This window comes from Idiotropiscis lumnitzeri, chromosome 1, assembly GCF_059441095.1.
Source record: "Idiotropiscis lumnitzeri isolate Australia: NSW breed Sydney's pygmy pipehorse chromosome 1, RoL_Ilum_1.0, whole genome shotgun sequence".
Taxonomy (NCBI): Eukaryota; Metazoa; Chordata; class Actinopteri; order Syngnathiformes; family Syngnathidae; genus Idiotropiscis; species Idiotropiscis lumnitzeri.
In genome coordinates, this window is record NC_142391.1 from 18,157,309 (window position 1) to 18,176,395 (window position 19,087).

At 40.8% G+C, this 19,087-nt stretch overlaps 2 protein-coding genes across 2 annotated transcripts; one reads left to right on the forward strand and one right to left on the reverse strand.

Annotated features, from left to right (window-relative positions):
- Positions 1–14: 14 nt before the first annotated feature.
- Positions 15–4,474, forward strand: gemin2 (gem (nuclear organelle) associated protein 2). The gene is made up of 10 exons (XM_088299417.1): positions 15–334; positions 748–832; positions 1,434–1,523; positions 1,615–1,674; positions 1,756–1,872; positions 1,944–1,988; positions 2,073–2,141; positions 3,642–3,752; positions 3,865–3,923; positions 4,159–4,474. The coding sequence occupies exons 1-10, from the start codon at positions 213–215 to the stop codon at positions 4,196–4,198; spliced, it is 798 nt and encodes a 265-aa protein (XP_088155543.1). The 5' UTR covers positions 15–212; the 3' UTR covers positions 4,199–4,474.
- Positions 4,475–9,526: 5,052 nt separating this feature from the next.
- Positions 9,527–18,936, reverse strand: pnn (pinin, desmosome associated protein). The gene is made up of 9 exons (XM_088299705.1): positions 18,768–18,936; positions 18,212–18,307; positions 16,875–16,946; positions 16,703–16,778; positions 16,489–16,583; positions 15,846–15,921; positions 13,303–13,458; positions 11,343–11,481; positions 9,527–11,256 (listed from the first exon to the last, which is right to left on the reverse strand). Exons 1-9 carry the CDS (start codon positions 18,878–18,880, stop codon positions 10,037–10,039), a joined length of 2,043 nt encoding a protein of 680 aa, XP_088155831.1. The 5' UTR covers positions 18,881–18,936; the 3' UTR covers positions 9,527–10,036.
- Positions 18,937–19,087: the final 151 nt, after the last annotated feature.

Here is a 19,087-nt window from a genome sequence, read left to right on the forward strand (position 1 = left end):
TGACGACACACGTGACGTTTTTCTCGATGAACGCCGCACAGAGCGCAGGACAATGACGCCATCAAAAAGCGTCTGACAGCAAGATGGCGTCCTTGGTAAAATTGTTTTTACACCGCCTGTGAAAGACAAGATTATTTTTCTTCCCCGGTGTGTTATTGACAGCCTCATACATTAAAAGGTTTGAACGTGTTTAGTCTACGTAGCCACATAACATGAAGTCGGACGTGGAGGATTTAATGCCGAGGTTGCTGCCCATTGAGTGCGGAGACACTTCGGTGGTTCTAAACCTGGATGGTCCGCCAAGAAACCCCCAAGAGTATCTTCGACAAGTCCAGTATGGCTACATGAAACTACTCTTGGTTTTCATTGCTGAATTATAATGAAAAATGTGCACTAGTAGAACGACTAGGCAACTATATAACTTTAGTGATGCCTTCTCTGTTGTGTTACTAGGACTATTAGTGAAGTGCGAGTCGATTCTTATGTCACTAGTACTAACAGCATACACTATACAACTACTGTACAAATGCACAATCTTCCTCACTTGTTTTTTGAGTTGTGCGCCCAAGTCATTCCGCTAGTGCGTAATGTCATACAGTAGTGAAGGGGAAAAGCATCACTTTTACCTGTAGTGCACCCTTTTCTATGTACTATAAGGTGTTGAAGTCTGTTGGAGAATTATTTGATATCATCTTAAAGGACATGTACTAGCTTGCCCATACAGTAGTAGATGCTTGTCTTTTTCAGGTTAGAGGCAGCGTTGTGTCCAGAAGTGGTCGTTGCTCAGATTGACCCGAAGAAATTAAAGAAGCAACAAACTGTTAACATATCGGTGAGTGAGTTGTGCTTTAATTGCCACTTTTCTAAATGTGAATGTTTGTCTTTGTTGAATTTGTAAATTTGCTCATTTACAAAGAAATTAACAGCCTCCCATCAGTGCATGAATGTGAGTCTTTGTAAAGGGCTTTGGGCAGCAAATAGTGTAGATAAAACACTATTTAAGAGCAGTCAATTTGCCGCGTATTGTTTGTGGATGTGATAATTGCAGTTTTTTTTAGATAGATAGTCATTGTTCATCTATCTATCTTTTTGAAATGACTAAATATTTGATAATTCTGCTCAAGTTGATGCTCATTCTTTCCTTTTTCTGCTCAATGAAATGCCTTATATAGTGTTTGTAATAGCGCAATAGCGATTGACATCCAGTCAATAATTTACAGCAATCAATAAAAATCAACTTCTTTGTAAGTTAGCAAAATTTGAAATTCACCGTCCGATCAAATAATTATCCCTCCTCAGTATATGAACATACACAACCGTTATGTTTGGCACTAGTCAAATCTGTGACAAAAAAAAAATATGATTTTGTTCCATTAGCTGATATACTGTTGCTCAAATATGTTTGAATCACGTGAACATGGATTGTCTTACAGGTGGCAGAGTGCCATGCTGCTCCAGCTGGTTTCTCCCCTAGCCTAGATTGGCAACAGAGGCAAGTCAGCAATTTTTCTGACGTCAGACAGGTGATTAAAAATAACGAGCTATGGTATCCTTTTCTAAAATATGGTTGCTTATTGTGAAATAGTTCTGACCATTTCTGCATTTTGCTCACAGAGTATAACAAAGAACAGACAACACTGGAGCAGCCACTCACTTGATGACAATGTCTTAATGGTGAGAACTATGACAACAATTCAAGAGGTTTTTGATTATGATGACACAGAATGGATGTCATGTGTGTTTGTTAATCTGCAGCCAAAGCAAGCAGATGAGGAAGGCTGGAAGAGGTTTTGTTTAGGAGAGCTGGTCTATGAAGGTACATCGTCCTCTCACCCAGATGCAGATGCCGAGGCAGGGCTGGACTACAGCAAGGTTGTATTACATAAGATTAGGTTTCTTCTGCATATAATTGATTGAAATCTAGTAGCCATATTGTTGTTCAGGTTGGCCTCCCACCGTTCCTGAGCATCGTCAGCCGACTCAGCCAGGTAGGTTTGGTCCAATCCAATCAAATCCACAGTTGCTTCAATTCAAGATCAAAAGTGCACTTTGTGTATTTGCTTTGTCTGCAGTCCACCGTTCTGACAGTGTTGGACATTCTGATCAGTTGGTTTGAAGAAAGAGATTTTGTCCCCCAGTTGGTGAGTTGGTGTCATGCTTCTATTGTGTGCCTGTGTGGGACATGCAACATACTGTAGAAACAACACACGTTTTCTTCGCCTTCCAATACACTGAATTAGGGTATGGTATCCTTTCCTTAAATATGGATTCTAGGGAGTTAGAAGAAAAAAACGATACTCTACCACAGAAGACTGAGCAATACTTTAATCTACAATCAACGCCCGCCGTACCGAAAATGTATTGGGGAAAAACAAAATGATCAATATCAAATAACATATTAATGTACATCATCTCATTGACATTAATGGAGAAACAAATGCATGAACATGGCGAGTCATTCAGGTGGCTGAGGGCTTTTGCGAAAATTATTGCTATCTTGGATCAACAGCTATAAATGATAATAATAATAATAATTTGCCCTTTATTAGTCCCACAATGGGGAAATTCGAGATTCGAACCCAGGCCTCCTGGGGAGACTGGGTCCTGAACGCGGCGCCTTAGACCACTCGGCCATCCTGGCAGCCAATGAGCACATCCATTTAATTATCAGCTAAGCCAAGTCACCTACGTCTGCTCCTTTTTTGCTCGTATTGGAAGCTGGCTGTGTTGTGCAAGTCCCGGTGGCTTCAGCTCGCATTGAATAGTTTGTCCTACATTGATTGGCCACGTTTTACTTGGCGTGTAAGTTGACTGGAAACACTGTGCCAGCTACTGTGTCTGGCGCGAGGCGCGGCAAACCTGAGCAAACAAGACACCGGAATGAACCTTCAACGTTAAAAAAGTGACTGGGCTTGTGACTCGGAAGCATTTGAATTAAGTGCTTGCACTGCCTTCAGCTGCTGGCGTTTTAATGACTGTGTGTTTTTGGTCATTTAAAACCGAGTTAAATGTTGAATGACACAAACTATTGTCTCTTCCACACGTCATTTTGAATTTTATGGATGGACCTCTGCTGCAGAAGAGTGATGTTTCTCACTAATATACGCCACAGCAAATACATTTGATTGCATGGTTCGTTTTGACCCGGGCTAAGCCACTGTCCAGGCTCATTTTTTTCGGGTGGAAAAAGTGTGTTTGGCTTGCCAGGCAAACGTGTATGGGGTGTGTGTGTGTGTACGTGATGAAGTAGCACATTCTTGAAGCCGTTTGGCTCCAGTGTTGCTTTACAGATTCAGCGACTATATTGACTTTAAGGCAGGAGTCTTCAATCCTGTTCCTCGAGGGCCGGTGTCCTGCCCGTTTTCCACCTCTCCCTGGTGCAACACACCTGAGCAATCGTTATTTAGCTTCTGCAGACCTTGCAGATTATCTGATCATTTGAATCAGCTGTGTTGCAGCAAGGAGAGATGGAAAACCTGCAGGACACCGGCCCTCGAGGAACAGGATTGAGGACCCCTGCTTTAAGGGGTTTTTACAGTATTTCACTATTCATTACACACTTGGTGCATACAATTCTTAAAGTTTACATGATATAAACATGTTTTGATAAATTTATCTCCCCGGTCCTCTTCCTGTCATAGGGCCGCTGGTTGTATGCACTGTTAGCCTGCTTGGAGAAACCATTGCTGCCTGAAGCCCATTCTTCAATCAGGCAGTTGGCTCGGAGATGTGCTCATCTGCGTAGCAACCTGGTAAGGTGGACCGAGGCTCTTTGGATGGACCAAATGTCTTGAATGGCTGCTCAGTTGGACTCGTATCAAAACGACACCTGTTTTGATTTACTGTCTGACCTGCTTTCTGTAGGTGAGTCGGGACGATGACAACCTGCCTGCCCTCAATCTTCTCGTCTGTTTGGTTGCAAGGTAGCGCATCCTTGTGAATTAGCCAAGATTCTTGAGCTTGTAAATGACGAATGTTGATTTGGAGCATGTGTGAGGAAGAATTACAGCTTTTGCATTGCACAGTGAATTATTAGTTTTTTCTCTAAGCATCTTCAACTTATTGAAGAGCGAAATAATTGGCCATTGATTATAATCTTATGACAAAAGCCATCCTTGGAGTTAATGATGCTCTATTGTTTCACTTGTTTTCATGTAGATACTTTGAGCAGAATGACCTGGCAGACCAGCCGGAGTGAATGTATTTTTAGGGGGTGGCATTACGGATGAAAGATGGGTCACACCATGACGACCAGAAGGCTGCGGTCAAGTTATTCTTTAAAAAAAAAAAACTCTACAATGTGGACAAGTGGACCACATACATGTATCTGCATCACGTTGATGAAGTCATGCAGCTGTCGAACCAGGCATGAGTCTCTTGGTTATATTCATCACATGAGCAGTGAACTCTGAGTTAACAGAATTTTGTACTCGGGATGAATGCAAGATGACTCTATTAAACATTGGTGACTGGATTTTATTTTTTCTTCAACATGTGTGTGTGGGACACAAACTATCGGCTAGTTCAACAACATGAATGTTATGGGACAAATAGCTACGGTAAGAGTGAAAACCTCTAATCAACTTTCTTTTCAGTGGTCCCTTTCAATCCCCTCACAAGTGGTTTCAAACACTTGACCCTGTTTAAATGAATTTCGGTTTTAAGAGAAAGAACAATAGAATCAAACTGAGGGGGACTGCACATGTGTATGTTAGCTGCGCAATTCAGAATTCCATGTTTAGACAAGTAGGAATGCATGCTGTTGTAAAAAAAAATATATTTGACTTCCCTTTTAAAGAATTGATTCTTCCAATAATTTTCTTGCATTTTAGAGGCATTTGAAGCATTACACGTTTCTGATAAAATTCCACAAAACTGGCGGCCACTTGTCATGTTGCTACTCCTGTGTATCCCGCCGATACGCCAGTGGGACTTGTTGGTGTGGGGGCACTCGCAGTAAATAAAGCTCAGGCTTTGTGATTAGGTTAACCCTGTGTGCTGTGCTCATTTGCACTCCTACTGCATTTGGGCACGACAAAGCCACTCTTAGCACACACCTTAGCTCTGCCACGCTGAATATAATCGCCTTGTCCTCTTTGTTACATGTTTGGTTCTGTCTTCACAGTGTGGCACTGCATTTCCTTTGCAGATGTAACTTATTTTGTGTCATACAGATTCACAATTCTACATGACCAAGCTGGGAACAGTAATAGTTTAAAAAAAAAAAAGTGAGAAAACTAATCCCCATTAATTCTAAGTGGGGCAGCACGGTGGCCTCACAGTGCAGAGGTTGCGGGTTAGATTCTGGCTCCGGCCTTCCTGTGTGGAGTTTGCGTGTTCTCCCCGTGCCTGCGTGGGTTTCCTCCCACATTCCAAAAACATGCATGGCCGGTTGATTGGACACTCTAAATTGCTCCTAGGTATGCATGTGAGCACGTTTGTTGTATGGTCTCACATAAGAGCTTTTACATTGTGACTGCTATGGTCAGGGCATTCTGAAATCAAATATCCTTACAAATATAGGGATGGTCTTCAAAATTTAGTTGTTCACTTGCTCAGGTCCTCTTTTTGGAAAAACTGTTCAATGTAAAAAGAGTTCTTGCTTTGAAAAGAAAGCACAACGCTTGGGTTTGCTGTTGGAAAAGCAATGAATCACATACAAAATAACAAAACTGAATACAAATGCGACCCACATGACGACACCTAGCTGTACATCAATCACAGTTTGCACCTTGGAATTGCAATGGTTCATTTTTTCTTCTTCTTTTTGGGAACAACACTTGGTGACAAATTAACCAGAGCAGCACATGATGTAACAATATCATCAAGAAGTACTACGAGTGACAGAGGAATGACAGTTTGCAAAAATCGGTACTTTTTCAATTGGCCAATAACTTGTTGAACGTGGATGCGAACATGGGCTTGCTCCCGAGAGTCAGTACCTAATAACTGCTTCTTGCCTTTTGTGAAACTTGGAATTTTTAGAGTAGCACCTCTCATAGAAAGTTCATCTGAGATAAAAAAAAAAAAAAACCCTATCTGCAAGTTAACATCATATGGTTCAATCTTATCCAAGAAATCTGACTCAATGGTGATCTGTCTATCTGACGCTCTACCCACCCCCCAACCTTGTGATAAAAACGAGATAGCACCTCCTGGTGTTATTCCTATTAGATATTTTACAGAGTTGTGATGTTTATAATTAGACCATGTCTGAGCTCTGGCTGTAAGGTTTGATGGACGCTCGATTAAAAATTCTGAACCGAATTATGCATCGGCATTTTCTAAATGATTTCTTGATAATTTTTGGCATGTTTTTTCTCACAGCTTCTTTAGATGGCCAGATAAGAAGAGATTTTAATATTTTCCCCATTACAGGCACCCAACTTTCTCAATATTTTTGACACTAAACATTTGTGAATATCAAACCTGACAGCCAAATCCAGATCAGTTAAACCTAATCTTAGCTTCATTAAAATAATCAAAAGGTGGTCTTCAAGAGACAGACGTGATGCAACTTTTACAACATTTGGTTGTAATTCATTCAACAGCCACATGAAACTATCTTCATTTTGAGTACCTGTGAAGAATTTAAACAGGTAGGATGAATTTTTCAAACTTTGAAATCCAAACTGCTGATTTGATATCTCTTTTTTCAAGCTTTCATTTTCTTGCTGACAATTCAGCAATTCATTTCGCAGTTCCAAGTTGTCTTTGAGTTTTTGCTCTGCGGTGACTGAGGGAGCTGAACACGTAACAGGTGCAGATGGTCGATCAGCTGTGAACCATATCAAATGTGTGTATTTAATTCATACCTTTACATTTTTTATACATTGATACATTTATCTGACTGAATTTTATACTATCATATGATGTTTTTAAGATTTCAATAGAGATTAACAGATGATTTACCAGTTACTTGCGAATGAAGGCTCAATAGACTTTCAGCAGCTGACGTAGTATCCATTTCTTCATGATCGGGCTCCCGCGTGACTTTTGTTTCCTGCCGCCTAGTTTTGCGTTGATATCTGTCAAAATTACATATGCGTGTACATATTTACTTACATACATATATCTGTGTGTGTGCATATTTTTTTTTAAAACTAATTCACAAATACAGGTACTGTATTTGAATCTGTGTTTACTGTACTTCATGTCTAATTAAACTCAAATTTCCCTTTAGACAAACTTTCTCTTATTTTATTGGGTGTCTTAGTTGTACCTTGTGAGCTTTGAGTGTCCACTTGTTGTAGCATCTGCTACAATTGAAAATACTGACGGAATGAAATCTGGATTATCGTGTTTCAGGGATGCTTTGCCTATAAAAAAAAAATAAGAATTAAGGATTTTGTAAGGAGATGATTTTTTTAATCATTGCGATTGTTTTACAGGTGCTGGAAGAGTGCCTACTGTACGCACAAAACACTTTTGACTGTTCATGTGAATTGCTCACTCGTGCTATAGATCATCACGAAGGTGTTTCTTTCAATAATTGAAAATCATACTGGTCTTACATAACAGTAAAATTTAACAGGGTGGATTCTCAAGCACTTACCAGACAGGGTCATCTGACACTGATCTGTCAAACTAATTTTATCCAATTCCATTGATTAGCGACGTGATGTGTTTTTATATATCCTATTTCGTATTACTTTCCATCGCACTAATTATTCTCTTATTTATCTAATTTATATATTTAACTGAATTATTGTTGTATTGCACTGGAGAGGGGAGCTCTCTAATCTCGTTGCACACTTGAGTACAACGACAAAGGGATTTCTGATTCTGATTAGGCATTTGCTTTCACATTATTTTTACATACACGCAATTTCATAAAAAAAAATCTTTGATATTCGAGACGCGGTTGATAAATTAAGAGAACATCTGTCTGAATGCCCAAGTAAAAGTGTTGTGAATGACAATGGACTCATTGTAATTAAAGATTTTTATTAAAAAAAATTGTTTCTCCAGCGTTTTGTTATTCAGTCTATTTCTTTTTTTGAGGCAATTTCCCCCGCCTTTGAGAAGATCCTCTCACAAGGCACTGAAGAGGCCGGTGTGCACAACGCCTGTGTGGCTAATATAAATAGGTGAGGGAACGTTGCCTCCATGGACTTCCAGTATAAGAGCGGGTCTTCCGTACGTGCAACGTGTCCTGCTGACATATAGCGCTGCACCTCTGAGTGCGCATCAACTGTGACGTCTTCCATCTTGCGGATATTTAACGCAAAGTAACGCGCCAATCACTCGATGCTTGTTTTGAGCGTCCATCCTGTTGACAGATGCGCTTCCTTATGAACACAGTTTGGCGCGCGACCGCTGTGTAGACACGATTCTAGTAGTGGTCACGTGACTTTCTTAAAGCGATACGCGCACCGACACGGGGTTTGCCCTGGAAGCTCGGCGCGCGCATCGACGCCTCAGTGTCGCTGGAACCATCACTACTTGTAGGGGTGTTTACCAGCAGGAATTCTATAAAAGGTTAATTCGCTGTGTGAACTCTTTCTGTTCTGACAACCCACCGCACAACACGAGGACGGCATTGTTTGGTAGTTACTACACAGTTTAAGCACAGCCGGTGTCGGCCTCCGCACTGCGCGCGCAGCGCAGTTTCCTGGCCACGTCACGAGAAACTGGTTGGGGTCTGGTCCCTCACCTTGGACCCGTTTGTCATGGGTGACGCAGCTGCGGGCATAAAGCCTAAGACAACTTGGTACCGAGGATCATTGGGGCACGCTCATGGGCAAATATTTGTGCCACTAAAAACTGAATATTTGAATTAAAAACTGAATTATAAACTAAATTATTGAATAACAACATTGTATATTTATTGTTTAATTTTAATCAGAATTTTCCATTTACAATTCATGTAATTCAATAATTCAGTTTTCAATTCAATAATTCAGTTTAAAATCCTCATCCTAGAGGCACCCCTTTGTGCCACTAGAAACTTAAATTGAAAACTGAATATTTGAATTTTAAACTGAATTATTGAATTGAAAACTGAATTATTGAATTACACGAATTATAAATGGACAATTCTGAATAAAATTTAACAATAAATATACAATTGTTGTTATTCAATAATTCAGTTTTCAATTCAAATATTCAGTTTCTAGTGGCACAAATATCTGCCCATCCACGCTAACCCCTCTACCATGTTAAGGAGACAGCTCGCATCATTTGACTGGAATTATATTAAGTGTCTGGAAATAAGAACTTAATGAACTCTTAGCACAAAAGCTAATGCTTCACTTGTGGCCAGCCAAGCCCTCTCTTGCTTTCTGCCATTTAGTTTGTAGCATCATAACTGCAAAAGATGTGGCTTAGATACCAAAAACACAATCTGCCAAAGTGTTGTGACTGGCCAAGGACTTATCAAGAAAGGCAAGATGAAGCGGACGTGAAACAAGTGTAAAGTTACGCAGATTTCACAATTTGGCCCTAAAAATTATTTAAGCAAACATGCTATGTGGCTAACGATATCACATATTTGTCATAATATTTAAGAAGAAAAAGCACACACTTTAATTTTACACCTTTAATTTGAAGCAGTTTGGCTGATAGAAAACAATGAAAAACATTTTGAAAAAACAATAAATCGCATACGAGAACCATGACATGGAGCATGTGACACAGTAGTCACAAGAATTGAAGACAAGCAGTGTGTGATCTAGATGTCATTGGCATAGTGACATGTAGAGGACAGCAGGACAGAAAACGTGCCGCCGTATCATTACACTAGCAAAACAAAAACAACAAACAAAAAAGATCATTCGTTCAAAAGATCCGAACCGTCTTTCTTCACAACCTTGTTTAATGGGTCCAATTAAAAGACAACCGAGCTCCAATCCTGTATTGACAGACTAATCCAGTTTCTTGTGCAATAAGACAAGTTTTGTTTTACTGTGGCCAAATCTCAATTTATATTGAATAGTGCTGTGGTCTGTGTTTTGAAAACAAATTGGATGCGTGATTAGGCTCGACGTGATTGCCTCACAGTCACCTGCTTCTTTAGGGGGGCAAAATAAAATGTTTAGCGTCTTTTGTCCTTCCTCTCTCTGTCTTTCTGCTCCCCATCGCCGCGGGATGACCTGCTCCTGCCTTCAGCACCGTTTCTCTTCCTCCCTTCCTTGCCTCCTCCTCCACTACTCCCTCCTTTCTTGCTGTGACTCCTCTCTTTCTTCTTGTCCCTGCCTGATGACCTCTTGCTGCGCTTGCCGGTGTCCCGACTGCGACTTCGACTGCTGGACGAGGAGGTTGATGAGGAAGACGACGAGGATGAGCGGCTCGAAGCGGAAGATGAGGAGCTTCCGCTCGAGGAGGAGCCGGAGGAAGAAGAGGAGGAGCTGCGACTTTGACTGCGGCCCTTCTTCGACTCCTTCGCCTTCTTCCTCCCCCTGGCGCCTTCTTTCTGTTCCTTGAGAAGCGCGGTCGGTGCATCCTGCGAATCGGGCTGAGGCTTGGCGGCCGACTCGTCCCCGGGTTGCATTTGCACGGCCGGGTTCTGGCTGTCGGTATCGTGGAGCTCGGAAGGAGCCTGCCCTGTAGCGTTGCGTGCCGCTTGAGATGTTGAGGCCGGAGAGGCCATTTGAGGCTCGGGCAAAGATGCTGCTGGTTCCTCCGACTTGGTGCTTGGGGAGCTGAGCTGAGCACTGTTTGTCGCTTCTTGTTGGCTCACAGTCGGTTCACTTGGAGAGGTGATCTCAGTCTTTTCAGTTTCAAGGTCCGATGGGCCCTCTTTACTGTCTTCATCCTGCTCCATCTTATTTCTGCCCCGCTGCTCTTTGCCTGTCTCCTCCTCCTCCTCCTTCTCTTCTGAACCTGGACACGTCTCCCCAGCTTTTTCCTCACACACCTGTGACTTCTTCTCACGTTCCTTCTCCCCATTCCCTGCTTCCTCAAACTCCATCCCCTCGTCCTCATTTAAGCCTTCCCTGCTATCCCCCCCTTCGTCTAGCTCTGCTTTGCCTGTGACTTCTCTAAGCTCACCCTGTTCTCCATCCACCCCCTTCTCTTTCTCCTCCTCCTCTTCCTGATCCTCATCCTCCTCCTCCTCCTCATCTTCCTCCATGCGTGCAGCCCTCTTGTTACCCGTCAACTTGGCTACCTGACCTGCTGGCTTACCCTCCGCCGAGTGGTCCTTCCCTGTCGCCGTGGAGTTGCCGTCCTGGTCGCGGTTTAGCTGTCGCCGTGGTCGGGATTCCATCTTGTTGATGTGTTCCGTGAATGCTTCCCGCCGCTCTTCAAACACAACTGTTCCAAGACACACGAATATCACTTTCCACCAATCAGAATCGCATATCAGACATTGACAACAACTTCAAAGAACTGCATCTGACCATTTAGTTTCTTGGTGGAGTCGTCGAGGAGTTTCTGGGTGGCGGTGCACATCTTCCCAGGTCGGTAGAAGATATGTGGCCTGGTCTTGGTGCGAATGAATTTCACCAGATGGTTATTGTGGCTGGTCCACTCCTCTTGCTACGTGCGCACAAAAGAAGAATATGGCACACAATGTTTTTTCTTCACGGCTATCCGACATTTAGAAGAGAGGTCCAAACAGCTGTAGCTTGAAAATTGTTTAGTATTGTGACTTATTTGTGTAGTTTTTGAACTTGAGAGCTAGCTTTATCCCACCTAACAGTATACAGACAATAACACTCAGTTTTGATTGCCACGGTAAGACCCTTATCCATCTCTGTCGTTGTAGTTTGCAGTGGTGAACTACTGTACTGCAATTAGTCTAAGAGCTGCTTTTAACGTTTGAGTCCAACTTCAAATACTTCAGTCAAAATATTGAATTCAGCTATGGGTATGATTCAGGGCAGCTCAAAAGTACCGTATTTTTACGGCCAAAAGACGTGCTGTATCAAAGGTGCGTCTTAGCATGCTAGCCCGCGCGCCCATACTATGCGCGCCATGCTAGCTTGCACATGCTCATGGCTGTTAGTAGCAGCACTTCAGCTCAGACCGATCCGGGATGTCTTGGCAACACATCTAATTTACTACGTCAGGGGATGGACGTCACTGGTCACCACACTCCTTAGAGTCATGGTTTCACATCAAAACCATAAATATCTCTGAACACCATACAAGCAAAAAATTTAAAGAAATACAATTAAAACAAAGCATGCATCTCTCATGCCATTCCCATCATCAAAAGAAATAAAAATAACACAAAAACAGTACTGAGGCATTCTGGGAGATTATCCTACTGTGGCATTCTGGGAGATTATCAGCCTTATCAGGTTAGAAAGATGTGAGTGGTGTTTTTTTTTTTTTGCAGTCTGTTGTCTAAACACGTGATGTTTCTTGCTTGCAATAATATGAAGAAAAACTAGGACATTGTGGACAGCTGCCCTTTTGTCCAGCTTTCTCTTGCACCGTCACTGAAAAAACATATTCACATAATGTATTTGTCACACTCAATTTGTAGCATCGATGTCTCAGACTTCGGCCAGCAGGGTTTGCTAACATGCACTCTGCAATGCCCCAAAGGGACAGGCTCGATGGCCGGGAGAGTTGTTCAGTCTTGTTCAGGAGCGTCGCATGACAAGGCGCATCGTTTGTTTTGGGGGAAATTAGAGACTTTAAAGTGCACCTTATGGTTGCAAAAATACGGTAATGGAAACTACGATCTCAACTTTTAATGACTATGCCTCTGTCATTTTCAGACAAAAGTGAACCTTGCTAGCTTCATAATGGAATAACTTCCGTTACAGTCACGAAATTCAGCTTGTCTTCTTTATGTTAGTTAACTTAACAGATATGGACCAGGTCAGCAATTCAGTTTGAAACAGTTCAATGTTTGTCATATTTATATATTTAGTAAACATCATCTGACAGGGAAAACATTTTTTCTAAGAGGAAGATTTTTTTTCATAACAGGGGAAAAAAAAAAGGTTTTGAACATAGCCTTTGCCATTTCTATTTTTATGGGCGAAGTTGAAAAATGTGATTTAAAATGGTCAAAAACGTGGTTTTAAGAATTTCTTTTTAAATGTACTGTATTTTAAATATATCGTATGTAAATTACATTTTACTGTTCATTATTTTCTTTCCCATTGTATGCCATTACAATGACAAATTGTATTGAGTGTGAATTAAGATTCATTTATGGGCATTGGTTCATTATATTCTAGGCCTACTTATCCTCACATTGTGTTATATTACCTTTAATTGCCCAGTTAACATTTGATGCAGTAGCGAGTTCGTCTAGTTAGGTCATTCCCAATACATATAATCTAATTGAATCCAAAATGTAAATTCTTCTCATTTCTGATAGCAGACGATATATCTTACCAGCTGAGCCAATTCCACTTTCTGTTCGAGTAGTCTCAGCTCAGTCTGTTTGGCTCTCCTCTCTTCAAATAACTCCCTCTTCTCGCTCTCCAACTTCTTTTTCTCAACTTCAGCCTGAACCTCGAGCTTCTGCTCGATCTCAGAGCGCCGCTTTTGCTGTGAGGGGAAACAAAATGCAGTGTGAATTTTTTTTTTCAAGGTCACAAAAAAATTGAGACTTTTTAAAAATGTTAGAGCTGCCTGTTATACTCTAAAGCAGAGGTATTCAATTAAAAGTCATAGAGGTCCACAACGAAAATTTCTTCCAATTAAAAGCTCCGAACCAAAGTCCAACTTCCCCAAATGTCTAGCCTATGTTCACATTTTTGGCCATGGGTCCGGTCCGAATCATCCCGCGGTCCGGATCCCACCATTTGGTGATACCTGCTCTAAAGTGTAACGATACTGTAAATACAGTTGGTACACCTTTTTTTCTCTCAATAGTTTTCATGAGCTTGAGCTGAGTGGGTGTTTTTATTTATTATTATTTTTTTTTTTTAGCAATTCTGGTTCAAATTCCTCATGTAGATTCTGTCTCCAAAGGATTCTCGATTCCAATTCCTCACAGGGCTATATCAGGTAGGGCCGGGCGATATGGCTGAACACTATATCGTGACGCATGTATGTTATATTGTTCCATATCGAATTATTGTTATTTTTTTACTATTGAAAATAAAAAAGGGCAAAGGGCTGAATTCCGATTTGTTTTATTTTAAAATGTACAATGCACACCGCCTCCCTTGCGACGGAAGTCTCGTGTGCTGGAGCTACGGGCCGGGTCGTTACCGCGGAGGGTGCTTGTTAGCGGCTAAACTATTAAGCAAACCTGCCTCTCTCATCCCGAGCTCTCGAGTGATGGAACTGAGGGACGTTTCCTCAAGTCGGCCGGTAAGTCCACTTTACGCCACCCGTTTTTTTTTGTTGTTATTTTGATCGGCACAGCCGTAATATCAAGCCAGTATAAATATCAGGCCTTGTAACTTCAATGCACACGTTATGAATTTTATTTTCACCCGGGAAGGTTAAACTATTGAGAGAGAGCATAATTTTTGAAAACCACATGAAAAGACATTCAAACATGGAATACGAGTGTTTGATACTGCAAGTATTTCAAACATGTTACTGAGCTCCCGCTGATGGGCTAATCTGGTGCTTGTAGATAACAAAAAAATAGGCGGCATTAGATTAGCTGCATGTACAGTTTAAACTCCAAAAAAGATTCTCATTGGGGGAAAACAATCATGTCTGCCTTTTCAGGCAATCAGCCTGAGCGTTATGGACGGAGAGTACATCTTACACTCGCTTGGTATTAGGCAAACGTTAACTGCTTATTTGCACTTTAATTGACCAAGGTTTGAGTAGAAGTTTTGCCCGAATGCCGGCTTAAGACATTTTATTGTTCGTGCCGTCCCAGTTTGTGGGTGTGAGGCACCGGGAGCACGGCAAAAGAATAAGTAAGAACCATAATCCATTCTGACCATACATTCAAATTTTTAAAATTTGAGTAGGGGTACCATTTAGGGATGTTCCCAATCACACTTCTTTTGCACCCGAGTCAGACTTAAAGATCTGCCGAAACATTGGTTATAGTAAAAGCACGTAAAAAATTGGCTCAAATTAATATATGATAGATATGTATATACAGTGCAGACATTTGAATCTTATTATATATATATATATATATATACACATATACATACACACATACATATATTTACATTTATATTATATGGACCAAGATCAGTGCCAATTAGTTTGACTCTCAAAATAAACAAAAGCTCTAAATTGATGATAAACATATGGACCAACTAAAACTGTATACTGATGTGCCTTCAGATCGCCAGGGTCAGTGCTAAAAGCACGGAATACATTATGTCCTTTCTTTTGTACATAAACTCTTCGCGGGTTTTTAGTATAAAATCTTCAACGATATAAGCCATAGCAATTACATTTATAATAATAGAACGCTAAGATTAAACGCAACACATATCAATGTACAAGATGCTGTATGAAAATGTATTTTAATGCAATTGCCTAGTGCATTTTATTGCCTGTGGACACAAATGGCACCAATTTGTGGACTATATGCATAAGCATTAACATAACATATTGGCATGTGCAGGCTAAAAATGCTCATTCCATGCAGCTACATTGGTATGTAGCAAGCTATAGACTTTGTTAAACACAACCAGTGGGGAACAAGCTTACTTGTCACCAAACAATTCACACTCTTTAAAAGTCTATTTGAAGTTACGTTGTTTGGTCGCGTCACAATTGCAAACTTGTGTTTCGCACTTTCAACTGTTATGCCGTTAAGTGAGGCAGCTTCACATCTTTATTTGGTTACCTTGTGATCTATTACGTTTCAGAAAATGAAGCAAACCAATCTTTTTATTCTGATCAGGTGAAAACCACCCGATCAGCATCCTCTGGTTTATTCTATTTAGGATTACTGGAACAGTTTGTCGGTTCACTACGCTACAGAAAGAAAGAAAAATACTCACCTTCTCTGTACAAACATTAGACTCCTGTTTAAATTTTTGCAGAGTCCCCATGAGCAGGCCGAACATTCGCCGATTCCTGGCCAACAAAATAAAAGAAATACAGTTTACTGAACCCGGTCTTTCACAATCTAATATTTTGTACTATCAATTCTACTTTTGGTCCCGATACAAATGTAGTTCGCTTTGAAGTTTAATGCAAACACCCCGCCATAGTTCAGAATGTTAATTACTGTGGCTTACGATAATATTAAGAACACTTTTTTTTTAGGAATAAAATGTGACGATACTATTTTGTGTTTAAATTTTGTTCATTATGGTGCTACTTGAGTATTTTTGAAAGTGGTGTAAAACAGTCGTGAAGAGTCAAATCATACATTCGCAAATGATTGATTAAACATAAGTTAATCAGTTTGCATTCATTAAGTCCTTCAGAAAACAGAGACAATGAACTGGTAAGATCAGGATTTGGACAATGGCTCTAAAAGATTGTTTCTCAAAATAGTTGTGGATGAATTAGATGGTTGATTAATTGATTCATTTTGACACCTTGACGTCTGACAGTGATTTCACAAAAATCATATTGAACCAGAATGAGAAAATGTAATAATTCCCGGACATGCACAATTTGTTCTGTGCATCACACCTCTGTTTGCCTTTCTCATCCATGGTCTGATCTTGAATGAGGTCCCGGCGTGTTCTTTCCTTGGAGGTAGCTACAACTGACGACTGCAACGCCGGCTGCAAGCGTGTGGAAACAAGAATGAATCAACTATTGCGCGTTTTCTTCAAACTGCCAGTTTAGCTTCTCTTCATTTGATGCAGTCATCTGCTCCTGCCAGCACTTCAACTCGCTTCACCTTTTTGACATCGTCGTCATCCTCGGCGTCGCTGTCGTGACGCATGTCTCTCCTGGCCCTCTGGTCCCCTGCCAGTCTGCACACGATAACACACATGACTATGTTCATGATTTTTGAAATAACTATGGGATGTTGCAAAACAATTTTAAAATCTGACAGAATAAAGCACCACCTTAACAGAGCGCCGTCAATGTCCCTCTGCTTGGCAGGGGGGCCACCGCCTCCAATGTCGGAGAGACTGCGTCTGGACACAGACAGATCATTATTGCATGGAACAACACTATTATAACACGCCATTGTTACTTCTGCAATGACATTTTACAAAATAAAATAATGCAAGTGGCTGTCAGTCTTGATACGAAACTAAGATGAATATTAATAGATTAAAAAAAAAAAAGCTATGACCAAATCATGTGCTGGTGCAATCAACTGGAAAAGTTGGTACCAGGTGGAATGTTGCGTGCAAGGTAGGCTAATTAAAGACTAAATTGTCCTTGGATGTTTACGTGAATGCGATTGGTTGTTGGTCTATATGTGCCGTGCAGTTGTCTGGAGCCCAGTCCAGACTACATCGCGCTTCCTGTCCAATGTCAGCTGGGAAAGGCTCCAGAACAGTTGGAAAATTAATGAGGACAATATAGTAACATATTGCATGGAGGTTGGCAGAACTTTACAATAACGAGTAAATAAGCCTAATTGATGTATTCCAAGATGCTCAGGTGAAGTAACAGCGCTGTACTTCTTTGTCTTGAATCACATTATAGGTATGTGTTCATGACAGTATATGTATCAATGTTGTTGATTCATATATATTTTTTCTTTTTTATATATCGCTTTTTTTTTTTTAAAAAACATTTTAAAAATCAATACTGAACCTAGTCCAAGTATTGGCAACAACCCAACAAAATCAAATCTTGGTCATATTCTAAGAAAAATAAACATTTTGACATTGTATAAAGCAAACTTATATTGCAATATAAGAAATAGCAGTGGAATTATTTGATCAAAAAGTCAAAAGCTGAGATTATCACACACATTGAATCAGTCAGTACATTTGGGCGTGGGGGGAACACAAAAATATGCATGCTATTCTGTTTGTACACTAAAACCCCAAAAATATATAATGCATTTAACACCTTGGTATAACGGTGTTTGTCATTTCGAAACGGACATCCCAGACTATTGGGACTTTAAACCAAATTCCCCTGACGTGTTCATGAAAATCCACCTTGCAGGCCTCCTACACAGGCCCTCCAGCCTCCCTGCTTGATGGTAACTTTTATTTTATTTTTTTATACATGAACTTTACAAAATAAAATAAATTTTTCGAAAGTTTGGCTAAGGATCATATTTAACCCGATGCATGAAAAATAGGGCCTGTCTAGCGACAGCGTATGATGAACCCAACTGATTAGCACAAGTAATATTACAAAAAGTGCGGTAAAAAGTCAGTCATTAAGATATTGACGTCCAGGATGGCTGTTATTAGTCCTGTGACTCGGACCTTACCTGAGCAGGTTAAATCCTCTTCCTCTACCTCCTCCTCCCATTGCAGCAATTGCCACGCCTGCCATGGGCCCACCGAACCGGCGCAGTTGGCCCGGTCTGAAAACACATGAAGAAGCTAAGTCACCAGTTTGCCTCTGCGAGTTTGTGTACCAAATTGACATAAATATGAGCCAGTGCGAAGGGCTTGAATCGATATTTAAATCACGTTCCACTTCAAACCCAGTAGCACTTCTAAACAATGAATCCCAGGCCTCTACTCGGGACTAGAGACACAGGTTCCCTCAATCGTTCAAAGTCTACTAGAATTCACGCAGTTTTTTTTTAATCGTCGCAGTGTAGCGTAAGTAGCAATTACACAATTTATCTTATTAAATGTGGACAACGAACACGAAATTAGTTCCGCACAGGGCGAGCGACTGCCAGCTAGTTTGCTAGCTAACTAGAAAGCTAGCAAAACGAACAACGCTAACACACTCCCAGTCTCAGTTGTGTGCAATGTTAAATGTGACGGTTAAATCGATTGCGAAAAGACGACGTTCAAGTTTGGACTTTGTACCTGGATTCATTGGGATCTCGTCCAGTCAATTTACGAATATTATCGTCAACATTTTTCAAGCTTTCTTTGGCTTTTTCAATCTGGTCCTGCAAGCTCCGCACGGCCACCGCCATTTTGCCCTCAGTAAAGCGCCAATCACATGTGCTTCTTCTTCTACGATTTGGGGATTTTGCTTCATAGAGACAAACTCCTACTAGAGCGAGCGTTGACTGCTTGAGGACGTAAATACTTAGTCGCCATCTTGAACAGGGAATCCCCAGCAATCGTTTCAATTCACTTGTACGTCAATTACCGTCATATATATATATATATATATATAT